Source organism: Electrophorus electricus, chromosome 18 (assembly GCF_041902795.1).
Source record: "Electrophorus electricus isolate QZ-2024a chromosome 18, ASM4190279v1, whole genome shotgun sequence".
NCBI classification, from domain to species: Eukaryota; Metazoa; Chordata; class Actinopteri; order Gymnotiformes; family Gymnotidae; genus Electrophorus; species Electrophorus electricus.
The window spans coordinates 6291834-6305000 of record NC_137514.1 but is presented as its reverse complement, the minus strand read 5'-3'; the positions used below and the strand labels follow the sequence as shown (position 1 = coordinate 6305000).

General features: G+C 43.7%; 1 protein-coding gene across 1 annotated transcript; it reads right to left on the bottom strand.

Moving 5' to 3' along the window:
* Positions 1-5946: 5946 nt before the first annotated feature.
* Positions 5947-13163, bottom strand: LOC113579980 (peroxiredoxin-1-like). The gene is made up of 6 exons (XM_035534753.2): positions 13023-13163; positions 11437-11554; positions 10844-10997; positions 10596-10718; positions 6466-6596; positions 5947-6362 (listed from the first exon to the last, which is right to left on the bottom strand). The coding sequence occupies exons 2-6, from the start codon at positions 11537-11539 to the stop codon at positions 6280-6282; spliced, it is 594 nt and encodes a 197-aa protein (XP_035390646.1). The 5' UTR covers positions 11540-11554; positions 13023-13163; the 3' UTR covers positions 5947-6279.
* Between the last annotated feature and the right edge of the window lie 4 nt (positions 13164-13167).

Below are 13167 nucleotides of genomic sequence, written 5' to 3'. Positions count from 1 at the left end.
GTTGTCATCGGCAGGGGCAGAAAAAGAGTCTCTGAGGGTTGAGAAAAAGAGTAGTGTATGCCAAGGAGAAGAGGTATAAGAAATTTTCAGGGAACCCTTCCCTCTCTGTCTGTGACTTTTTAGAGGCGCTTGCGTTGCCCAGAAAGTTTAACATGTCGGAAGAAGCTGCTTTTATTTTACAAACGTTTAGAAGGTAATGGTAAAGCAGAAATTCTGTTCTTGTCGAACAGAGAGCGGAAAGCTCCAGTTAAGATGAAAGCGGTTTTGAAGGAAGTATTCGGGGATGAAGGATCAGTTCCTGTGTTGAAGAAATGTTTCTATGAGCAGAAGGAGGGGCAATCCCTGCGAGAATTTTCATATGCTTTAATGAATTTATTGGAGGACGAGAGGATAGTGTTTTGAGAGATCAATTTGCTGTGGCAGTTCAAGATCCAGATGGGAGTTAAAGAAAATAATCAGGTGGCACCCAGATGCCTCTTTTTCTAGGTTGAGGAAACAGGCTATGTTATGGGCGGAGGAGGGGGTGCCCTGAATTGGGGAGGGAACATTATTTTTCTTGTCCTAACCCTGATTCTCAGTTTACTGAGTGTAATATTGTTACAGTGATGTCTAGGATATTGGAGCTGGAGAAGAATCGCAGTGCATCAAGAGCAACTTAAGCAGATTGCTCAACAGTTGCAGGAGTTACAGAGGCAAAAGGCCCAGCCCCAGGTTTATATGCGGAAGGAATTTCATTCTAAGCAGAAAGGAGTTGGGCTACTGCGGGATTGTAGCTGGCTGGTGATTAAGGCTGTTTAGATTGACTATATTTGGGCTATTTAGAGGTGAATGTCATGATTTTGGGAAATATGTTAAAAGGGATGGGAATTCTGGTGACAAAGGATGTGACTGACCCACACTTCCAGGCATGAACACACTGTACCAGGGTTGATGGGAATGAATATTATTCGGCATTGCCATCAGATACTAAGTCAACAGCGGGTTTCAGCTGGAGCCAGCAGAAGGTGGGTGGAGACAAATCTTTGAACAAATGGCTGCTGAGGAAAAGGGTGTTAGGGGAATGGTAAGGGTTGACATCCAGGCAGTGAAAGTGGCTGCAGGTTCAGTATAGATGATCGCTGCCACCTCCTTTTGTGGTGTAAAAGGAGGAGAGTACCAAGTGATGGTAGAACCCTTGGCACATGGGCAGTTATCTACATCCAGATCTTGTCTTCACCCATCCTGACTACAGTTAGGGATGGGAGATTGCTGGTTCCGGTTATTAATGTAGGAGTGAGGGACGTGTGGTTGAGGTCCCGGTCGAGGTTGGCAATTGGTAGTGTATGTGGAGAAAATAACTGCAACCCAGTCTACTCTACTGAGTCACCATGCACCTACCTTGCTGGAGTGGTTGGAAAATTTGACATTTGAATATTTGGATGGTGTACAACAAGACTGAGTATGACAGCTGTTGTGTAAATATATTATTGCGTTTTCTGCAGGGGAGAGAGACCTGGACTTTACAGATTTGATCGAGCATGAAATATGCTTGAGTGATGAGGTTCGTTACGCCAGCGTTATTGTAGACTTCCACCAAATCAGTATGAGGAAGTGAAGGCGTATATTGAAAAACTGTTAGAACAGAAGATGATGCGTAAGAGCTGCAGCCCATACTCCTTCCCAATTGTAGTAGTGTTGAAGAAAGATGCAACTATTCGGATGTGTGTGGACTATAGACATTTTAACACCAAATCCCATAAATCCCAGGTGCTGTGCCTGACTGTGGCTGATGTGAGGTGTACTATGTGTGGAGTTAACCCACGGAAAGCTGCTGGACCAGACAATATGCTGGGTCGTGTGCTCAGAGAATGTGCTGACCAGCTTGCAGATGTCCTGACAGACATCTTCAGTATCTCTCTGAGCTGCACCATTGTCCCAACATGTTTCAAGACTACCACCATCGTCCCCGTGCCTAAGAAGCCCATGGTGTCGTGTCTCAATGACTACCATCCCATCATCATGAAGTGCTTCGAGAGACTCGTCATGAGACACATCAAGACCCAGCTTCCCCCTTCTCTGGACCCCCTGCAGTTCGCGTACCGCTCCAACTGTTCTACAGATGACGCCATCTCTACCACACTTCATCTGGCACTCTCAAATCTGGATAAAAAGGGCACCTACATAAGAACGCTGTTCATAGACTTTAGTTCAGCATTCAACACTTGAAGGCTTGAACACCTCCCTCTGCAACTGGATCCTGGATTTCTTGACTGGTAGACCTCAGTCAGTCCGGATCGGGAGCAGCACTTCCAACACCACCACACTGAGTACTGGTGCTCCCCAGGGCAGCGTACTCAGCCCTCTGCTGTTCACACTGCTGACTCATGACTGTGCAGCGATGCACAGCTCAAATCACATCATCAAGTTCGCTGATGACACGACCGTGGTGGGTCTCATCAACAAGGACAACGAGTCAGCATACAGAGAGGAGGTGTGAGAACTGGTGAGCTGGTGTAAGGTCAACAACCTGTATCTGAATGTTGACAAGACAAAAGAAATGGTTGTTGACTTCAGAAGAGCAAGGCGAGATCACTCCGCACTTGCCATCAATGGTTCTTCAGTGGAGATCATCAAGAACATCAAATTCCTTGGTGTTCACTTAGCGGAGAACCTCACCTGGACCCTGAACACCACTTCCATCATCAAGCGAGCCCAGCAATGTCTTTACTCCCTTCGGAAGCTGAGGAAAGCCCATCTCCCATCACCCAACCTCACTACCTTCTATAGAGGTACTATAGAGAGCATCCTGAGCAGCTGCATCACTACCTGGTTTGAGAGCTGCACCGCCTTTGACCGCAAGACCCTTCAGAGAATAGCTGAACAGCTGAGAAGCTCATTGGGGTCTCTCTTCCCTCCATCACGAACATCTATACGACACGCTGCATCCAGAAAGCTACTAACATTGTGAAAGACCCCACACACCCCTCACACGAACTGTTCACCCTTTAGCCATCTGGAAGAAGGTACCGCAGCATCCGGTCCCGCACCTCCAGACTGTGCAACAGTTTCTTCTCATAAGCCATTAGACTCCTGAACTCTGGCTAACTCCAATCCCAATTCAGATTCCAAAAATGGGCACTTTGTACACACACACATACACACATGCTTATACACAGTCACACACACACATGCATACATACATACATACATACATACATACATACATGTCCATACACACACTCACACATTGTTTTGCATTGGACTAGTGCTGAAGTCAGACCTCACACAAATAAAATATGCACTTCTATTGCAGTCTTGCACATTATCCTACTTGCTGCTAGAGTACTGTACTAAACCAGCACTGTACTCTGAACTGTTCTGGCTGCTACCGGTGACTGCTATGTTCAGTATAGCATGTCACTGACTCCTATGCACAACTCACTTTACATATTCCCAGTACTGTGTACTGGACTAAATAATTGCACTGTCTATTCATTTTGTATTTGTTCTGTCCTGTATTTATTATTGTTTATTTAATGTTTGACATTTTGCACTATATTGCATTGTTTGTACTTGTGTAGCATGTTGTCTGTTGCACTGTTGTTTTGTGTTGCACCATGGTCCTGGAGGAACATTGTCTCGTTTTTGTTGTGTACTTGTATATAGCTGAAATGACAATAAAGCCTCTTTGAACTTTGAACTTGAACTTTAACTTGCAGTGTTGAAAGAGGAGCCGCAGACCGTTCCAGACATGCAAAGCAGTGACGGCTCTCCACCAATGTCGCCATCGACCTCGAAGCATTTCCTTTTAAAATCTTTGTTCATATGGTGCTTTCAAGTGAAATGCTAACGAAAGCAACTCTAAGGGACTAGATATCCTATGAATACATTGCAATAAATTATTGTCAATGTTTATGTCTGATTGATCCGGACAATGTAACTTTTGTTAATTTGCTTTTGGTGTTTGTTTTTTTTTGTATTTAAGTAAAGACTTTAAAATATACAATGCGTGTATGCGTTCTCAATGCTGGTCAAAACAGGTAAAATCACTGTATTGAATGTTCCTTCTTCAGCAGCTTGTCACTTTCACGTAGGTAGTATTACGTAGAGCACGTACGCACGTTGAATCTGTTTGCGATAGACGTAGAGCCAAAATATGGGCAATTTTGTACCCGTACGTCATTGAGGGTAGAGTTGCCGGGAACCCCCACCCACGCTGCCGGATTTAGGAGGTAGCGAAGTAGGCGCTTTAAGTCTGACGTTCGTATGAATGAGGTGCGTGTGAATGGGTGAAAATTTAGAAACTCGGGAATTTCAGCTCACAGCCAACTCTTAAGTTCCCAAATCGGTTTCAGCGAAAAGAAAACTAGAGATAAAAATAAGAGCACGGAGATTTTCCAGGAACTTTGCATAAAATTAAAGCTAGCGTAAGCACAAATAAGATCAAAGCGATGAGAAACAGACTGCTTAATTAGGTGCCGCCGAGGAAATCTCTTAATGCCTCTGGACAACGCTGAACACATTATTCACACAGTCACTCTTACTCATATGATTTACTTGTTTAATTTACAGTCTTCTCGTTGTTTTACCTCCTGAGTCTGATGATCTAATCAGGCTACTCTTAACAATTTGGGTATACGTATTCAGGTATTTTGGCAGTACCACACGTCCTTAGCTGCACGCCACACACGGTGCTGTCACATTCAGATTCACATGGAGACTGGAACGTTAGGAAAGAAATCCCGTGATTGTTCCTCCAGTTGCGCGTCGTGGGACTGGCATAGTGCCGCTATCCAGCACCTGGGAACCAAGGTAGTACGCACAGTCAACCACATCCCAACCAGTAAGGCCGACGCGACCAGCGACAGCTAGCCCCACTGGCACCAATCACGTAACATAATAAAGGAAAATAATTAAGTGGGCAGGGGGAAAACGGGTCATTAGTCAAATGAAGGCAAAGCCAAAAGAAAATTTAACACAAGACGACGTTTAAAAAAAAAAAGTGTGCACAGAAGTAAAGAAGGAAGAGGGGGCAGGGAAAGGGCATCCAATCGGCGCTTGAAAAGCTGCAGGTGTGGGCGCCATGACGACGTCCTCAGGGAGAGATTCACGAGTCTATAACCCCTATGACCCGCCTAGAGAGCCCAGACTCAGGTCTGATGCACTCACACCTGGTCTTAGTCAGCTTCATAGAATGTCCCCGGAGGGGTGGTAGGGGAGCTGGTGTAAATAGCCGTTAGGTCAGGTCCGGTCTTATGCGTGAATATACGATAGGTAAGTACGAGGTCACCTCGAAGCCGGCTAGAGTGTAAGGAGAACGTCCCTGACAAACGCTGAGACTATCCTAACAAAGATGTCACCGGTGACTGTACCGAAGGCCCTACGAACCATCAGGACAAAACTGACAACTGACTGACAAAAATTGTCAGGACAATAAAATTTTTGTATGTCATCACTGCAATGACTCAGTATAACCCATAGATTTACATTTCTGATTGCAGATAGGGGAAAAGTCAGCTGATTTAAGGTCATTTAGTGTTTCTCATTTGGGTCTCACATAGGCCGAGTGAAAAGGTAATGAAATGTCATTATGCTTACGTGGCTGATAAAGCTATGACTCTTCCAGCGTGGCATTAATATCAGGTCCAGTCGGTACAGACAAACAGAACTGGTCAGGCATGTTTCGATCCCGCCCTTAGAACAGCAGCACCACCACAAAACGTTGGGTAGCTACTTATTTTCAAACAAAAGACGTTTCTCAAAATACACAAGATTATTCGTCGGTCTGTGTTTCACTCGAACATGAGCACTAGACAATTTCACAAGACTCCAGCGAGGCTCCAAATTTAAATGACCTACTCCGACCACCTTTCATCTAAAATGTATGAAAGACTGCCATCTCGTGGTCAAAGTGCACATTACATTAAAAGTTACGCAACCCACACACAGAAAATAAGTAAACGGTGGTTGGTTTTGTTTTTGATTTGTTTGTTTTTTTTAAATCAACACCATCTTTATTTCACAATTTCCAAAAATTTTAAACACCATCAGCTGTTAGACATCAATTGTGAACAGGTACAAAATACATGAACGTTTTCAACAGAAAAGCAGGTGAAAGACTACAGAAATTTCAGTGCATGGGACCCTCAGCTTATCAAATAGCATAGTCAGATGAACTGAAGATGGAAATCTTCACACAAGTGGGAAAAAAGGCCAGGGCAGTCTAACGAGAACTCAGACCGCCTGCAAGTGCTTCATTCCTCCTGGACCGTAGTCTATGGGGCACACGCGGTGAACGCCTTACTGCTTGGAGAAAAACGCCTTGCTCTTCTCAACATCAGGAATAATAGTGTCACTTCCAGGCTTCCATCCAGCAGGGCAGACTGGGGGGGGGGACAGTTTCCTAATTAAGTTCTTCCCTTTGCTGTAAGCCAACAAGAAAATTAGTGAGAGTTCAAGTGAGAGTGGTGGGCAGGGCCAACTCACCTTCCCCATGCTTGTCAGTGTGCTGGAAGGCCTGGACCAGGCGCAGGGTCTCGTCCACGGAGCGGCCCACGGGCAGATCGTTGATGGTGATCTGCCTCAGAATGCCCTTATCGTCGATCACAAACAGTCCTCTGCAGTAAAACACAGGAGCACATGAGGGCTGCATACAACAGTGTACGGTTCTCTTTAAAATGTAGAGTCTACAATTAGAGTACAAAGGGGAACTGTTGGTCTGTTTTTGGATTTCTAAGAAACGGGTTTGTTTTTGATGTGTAAAAAACACATCATTACTCTCTGTGGTAATCTGTGATACATATATGTGGCTGACAACACTCAGTTATAGGGTTAAGCCTTTCTTGTTTTGTTAATCTGTAGTTGCCTGACAAATATAGTTGGAAGCATGTCCATAGGTGGAGGAACCATGATGGAATTGTTCTCGTAGTCGGGTTTTTATTATTGGAGACACTTTGTATTGCCATGAGGAGCAGAACATACAGTACTGTGTAAAAGTTTTAGGCAGATGTGAAAAAATGCTGTAAAATAAGAATCCTTTCAAAAAAATGGAAGTGTATCTATCAATTATCAAAATGCAGTGAACAAACAGACGGGAAATTAAATCAAATCCACATTTGGTGTGACCACCCTTTGCCTTCAAAACAGCATGAATTCTTCTAGGTACACTTGCACATAGTTTTTGAAGGAACTTGGCTGGTAGGTTGTTCCAAACATCTTGGAGAACCAACCACAGATCTTCTGTGGATGTAGGTTTCCTCAAATCCTTTTCATGTAATCCTAGACGGACTCGATGATGTTGAGATCAGGGCTCTGTGGGGGCCATACCATCACTTCAAGGACTTCTTACTCTTTATGCTGAAGATGGTTCTTAATGACATTGGCTGTATGTTTGGGGTCATTGTCCTGCTGCAGAATAAATTTGGGGCCAATGATACACATCCCTGATGGTATTGCATGATGGATAAGCATCTGCCTGTATTTCTCAGCATTGAGGACACCATTAATCCTGACCAAATCTCCAACTCCATTTGCAGAAATGCAGTCCCAAACTTGCAAGGAACCCCCACCATGTTTCACTGTTGCCTACAGACACTCTCCAGCCCTTCGGCAAACAAACTGCCTTCTGCTACAGCCAAATATTTCAAATTTTGAATCATCAGTCCAGAGCATCTGCTGCCATTTTTCTGCACCCCAGATCCTATGTTTTCATGCATAGTTGAGTCGCTTAACCTTGTGTCCATGTCAGAGGTATGGCTTTTTGGCTGCAACTCTTCCATGAAGACCATTTCTGGCCAGACTTCTCCAGACAGTAGATGGGTGTACCAGGGTCCCACTGGTTTCTGCCAGTTCTGAGCTGATGGCACTGCTGGACATCTTCCGATTTCGAAGGGAAATAAGCTTGATGTGTTTTTATCTGCTGCGTTAAGTTTCCTTGGCCGACCACTGCGTCTACCATCCTCAACGTTGTCCGTTTCTTTGTGCTTCTTCAAAAGAGCTTGAACAGCACATCTCGAAACCCCAGTCTGCCTTGAAATCTTGGTCTGGGAGAGCCCTTGTGTCTTGTTGCTGTGCTTGCCATGGTGTATGACCTGTGACTTCCACAACCTCACCTTGGTAGCAGAGTTTGGCTGTTCCTCACCCAGTTAAGCCTCCTACACAGCCACCTATGTTTGAGTTAATCACTGTGTTTCAACCTACATGTGAAATTGAAGATCATTAGCACATGTTTGGTATAATTGGTTGAACATGCACCTGACTATAATCCTACAAAATCCCTGACTTTGTGTAAGTGTACCTATCAGAATTGATGCTGGTTTGAAGGCAAAGGGTAATAACACCAAATATTGATTTGAATTAGATTTTTCTTTTGTTTGCTCACCTTTGCATTTTGAATTGTTTATTTTTAACAATTTTATCATTTGTATGTTTGAAAGGATTTAGTTAACAGCATTTTTCACACCTGCCTAAAACTTTTGCACAGTACTGTAGTTTGTGTGGTTTGGTGAAGAACAATTTGAGTTTGACTAAAGCCGGAAGATTTGTAGAGCCTGTGGTTTCCTTTCTTTCCCCCTTTTTAGTTAATGCGACCAGTGAGGTAGGGAAGTTTGTGTTTATGTTGTACTTATTACATATGCCAGTGTGCTGGCTAATAGCTATTGTTAGCTAAAGTTTGGTGAACATTCAAGCTAATTGTCAGTTAACAATGTTTTGTTTCGTTTTTCATAATTATTCTCTGAGAGAATGTTTGTTAATTTTATTTCTATAGTTCTCACAGCATGTTTGAAGGCATGAATGTGCAAAATAAACACCTGTAATCAGGAATGTCTTGTGATTGTGACTTAACTGGAAGGGAGCTGGAGGAAGCTACATAATATGACTGTAAAAAAAACCCTGGAATTTTCCTTGGGATGACTTAAAATACAGATGTGGCTGGTATATAATCTGGGAAATAGAGGTGACCGTAGCATGTGAAGAATTTAAAAAGATACACAATGCAAGACAACCACTAGGCAACTGAGCAGAGGTAACTAGTTAGTGTTGTTATTAAAAATGCATCACTGTGGTGCTGATCAGTCTCTACCTGTCTACTCTCGAACAACCTCCAGTGATCAGGGATAAGGGCCCTGTCCTACAGCCTGGACTGCAAACAGAACTGCACGTGGTCATGTTGCACTAGAAGAAACAAGGTCAGTACACAGTGACACTACACTCAGCATCTGAATGCCTCCATGAGACTGAGACACCACACTCCTGAGCCAAAAGTGCAGAATATTAATGGAGTACCAAGCAAGGTTACAACCAAAACAGCCCGAACACACATCGGTTCGTAGGCTTTGAATAAACTATTTTTATATAGAGTAGCGTGGGCTGCTCTCTACACTTAGATCTTCTAACCATAAGCGGGGTGAGCCACCGTAAGAAGATCTGCATGCTGGACGGATAAAGTTTCCACCGTAGATGCTGGTCACGTGCCCCATGGTGCACTTACTACAATAGCGATACAACAAGCCAATTGCTTGTGAATGAATATTGAATTCAGCAACAGACAGGGAGGAACATCAACATTCAATGCAAGCAGAAACAATGGTGGACTTGGAAGCAAATAAAATTAAACTGTCATAAACTAAGCCAGAGCCAACACAGGAGCAGTGTTTTCTGGATGGAGAGTCCTAGTGAAGGAAAAGGTCTTCAGAGTGATTCTGAAGCTGCTTCTTCTCCAAGCTAAAAGGTCAGTATAGGTCAAGCCTGACCTGAAAGCGTAAAAGAACTTTCTAACCAGAAAGCTAATGAGAAACTGCTACAGAATCAAAGTTTAGCAAAGCCAAATAGCCTGAGCTCAGATAAACAACCATTACTGAGCTAGCTCAGCTCACTAAATGCACTATCGCACTCGTTAGAAGTTAAACGCATCTTCCTGAAGGCTGTGACCTTCATATCATAAGGCTTTTGATGTGGAGATTTGAAGATAACCCAGGACTAGAGTTGGGTAATCAGGGAAAAGCAGCTCTGGGCCAACATATAGAAGTCTTATCATTTACTTCTTGAAATGCAGCTGTCAGTTTTATCACTGTCAATGTGCACTAAATCACAGGAACTGTATGACTAATGGCAGAGCACACACTGAGTAGGAGCCTAAAGAATTCAGCTTCACCAAAGTTGAACATTAATTGAAGTCAAAAAATATATTTTTTAAAAATTGTTCAGCAATGTCAGTGTGTTTGGTATAATTAACCATTGTGTGGTACCGTAAACAATATTGCCTAAACTTCACACCACTGGGGGCAGTAAAGAGGCATGGGTACACCTGAACTGATGTGTCAGCACAGAGTGCAAAGAACACAGATATTGGATAAGGCACACACACACAAAAAAAAAAAAAAAACCTTTGAAGAAAATCTTATTGCTCTTTCAAGCTTTTATTGGTGTCAACCATAAATAACTGGAAAAAAGCTGAACTCCCAGATATGTTAGAGACACAGATCTCAGGAGTGCATTTTTTTAAGTTTGTGACCAACAATGTGTTAGGACCATTAAATTTAAATTTTGGGTTTTTGCCCTTTTTTGCTGAGGAGGATGCATGCATCAGAGGTTAGCAGTGTGACTGCAGTACACACCTGTAAGCGATGCCCTCATCCTCCTTCAGCACACCGTAGTCGCGGGAGATGGAATGGGTCAGGTCGGCCAGCAGCGGAATGTTCATGGAGCCCAGGCCACCTTGCTTCCTCGGGGTGTTGATCCTACCAAGAGAGGTGATGTCACAATGAGCAAAACGAGCATTCCACTCTGCTGGCCAATCAGCAGTGAGGTATAGGTGAGGTGGGTGACACTCCCTGCAGGCACGTGCTGCATCAGTGGTCCTCACCAGGCCAAGTGGCTGAAGTGAGAGTCCGTGGAGACAGCAATGACCTCACAGCCGATCTTGCGAAACTTGGAAGCACCCTCACTGAAGGCGATGATCTCAGTGGGGCACACGAAGGTGAAGTCCAGAGGATAGAAGAACATCACCAAGTACTTCCCTACAAAGAGAAAGGTGAGGAAATGCAGAGAAAAGACATCACCAAACCCATTTAACCCTCCTGGTTTTACCCCATTGCACACATTAATGCCCATCAGCTCACCCGTCACAGACAGTCAAGAGTCTAGTGCACTCGTACACAGATATTTAGGTTTTATATTTAACATTCGGCAGACGCCCTTATCCAGAGTGACTTACATTTATCAGCATGTGGCTTCAAGAAAACATGACCTTGCTGATGGCACCTTGCTCTACCTACACTACAATGTGAGTTGCAACAGTACCAATATTAGATAGGACACCCAATACGGGCAGACAAACTAGTTCAGTTTTTTAAGCACATTGCTCTGAGGAGCTATTCACTAACCACTTATTTGTTTAACCAGTTTCCACACTCAAGGCTACTGTAACTTAGGTTCCGAGTCTCCATTTGACCGTACCTCTGTAGTCAGAAAGAAGTACATCTTTAAACTGGCCATCCACTACCGCCGTAGTCTTGAATTGGGGAGCTGGATGTCCGATCTTGGCGTTTCCGGAAGACATTGTAAGGGCTGGTTGCTGTTGGTGACAGGAGAAGTCACATGACAGTATTCAGAAATGGTCTCAGTGGCATATTTCCAGCTCAGTCCTCAGGGACCCTCTAAATGTCACCCAACACAATGGTACCAGATATGCAGTGGTGTTGATTGCTGGGTTCAGAGGTTCTCTAGGATGTGACCGAACAAAAGCACAAGTCATCTGAGGGAAACACTGCACCACTGCACTAAAGTAGGGCAGACCAACTCTAGACCTGCAGGGCCAGGGACCGTTTAGTGTGTTCCTTGCTGCAAGACTTAATAACTAGCTTGTGGTTTTAATGATATGCATTACAACACTGAGAAATCTTAACATGATCTGGGCTCCATACTGAGCTCTCCCATTACATAACAATGACCTCTCACTGTTTATATCATTGTGTGCGCCCCTTTCTAAAAATATCAACCTGTGACCTTCATTACTTTATACTAGTCCACTGTTAAGTCTCCTGGCTTTAATATTTTAGACTTTCTTGGTATATTATTCATTATTCGAAGGCCACAGTTCAGTTAGCCAACATCATAGCTGTAGTTATTAGAAGGACAGGACCACACATGCAAGTCATATGTTCGCTTGTTGGGGCTTTGAGGCATTCGAGCAAGACAGATGACGTTTTATTAACAACTTAATGCATCCAAATTTATAATTCCCTTAAAAGGTTTTAAAATCAAGAAACGGACACACTCGTGTTGTACTAGCTTGCTATCTAGAGAGTGCGAATCCACCGTTGTCGACTTGGAAATGATATACGACCCCGTAGACATTTGATACCAACTGGCACAATGACAAAGCAAAATTTCTGGAGAACATTTCGCTGATGTGCTTATCTAACTATCATGTTTCTGCACAACCAACTGGGCAGATCAACGAACTACCAACGTTAGCTGTGCACTTCGCTCAAGAGATAGTGGCTAAACAGGCGGGACGTGAAGGCCGTGAGTCAGCAAGTCGCACAATCCGAGCGATACAAAAACAAGACCATTATTAAAATCGCATTTGACATTCACAAAAGGTATAAAAAATATATATAGCTAGGATGGCTAACTAAAACCAACTGCTGCTTTTTTTTTTTTATTGCGTAGCTATCGTTGTTTTTGGACATTGTCTTTGGCTTGGCACATCCCTACGATAACGCCTCACTCAACAGCACGTCTTAAAGTCCACAAAGAGCCATTATACAGCCTACAGCACAGCCAGAGCAGCTACATGCAAATCTTAACCAATTCCCAACATCTCACTGAAACAAATGCAAGCTGACAGTGCGTATAAGGATAAAGTGACACTCCATACAGACAACGCCAAAGTAGCAACCGCCTGCAAAAGAAACACGAACCCACGGTTCTATGATTTTGTGAGACACAACCACATTTACACGGCAACCCTAACTAACATGCCAGTGATATATTGAATATTCGGCGTTTGACGTTAAGCAGATGTCGCGAATACTTACATTTATCGTTCTGCAAAACCAAAAACGACTCGAGACACGAGGAGCTCACTGCCTTCCACGCGCGTGAAGCAGCCAAGAAAAAGGCTCTGCGGAGGGGGCGGGGCGCAGAGCGGCTCTTCTTCTTAAATATTAATTAAAAATATCT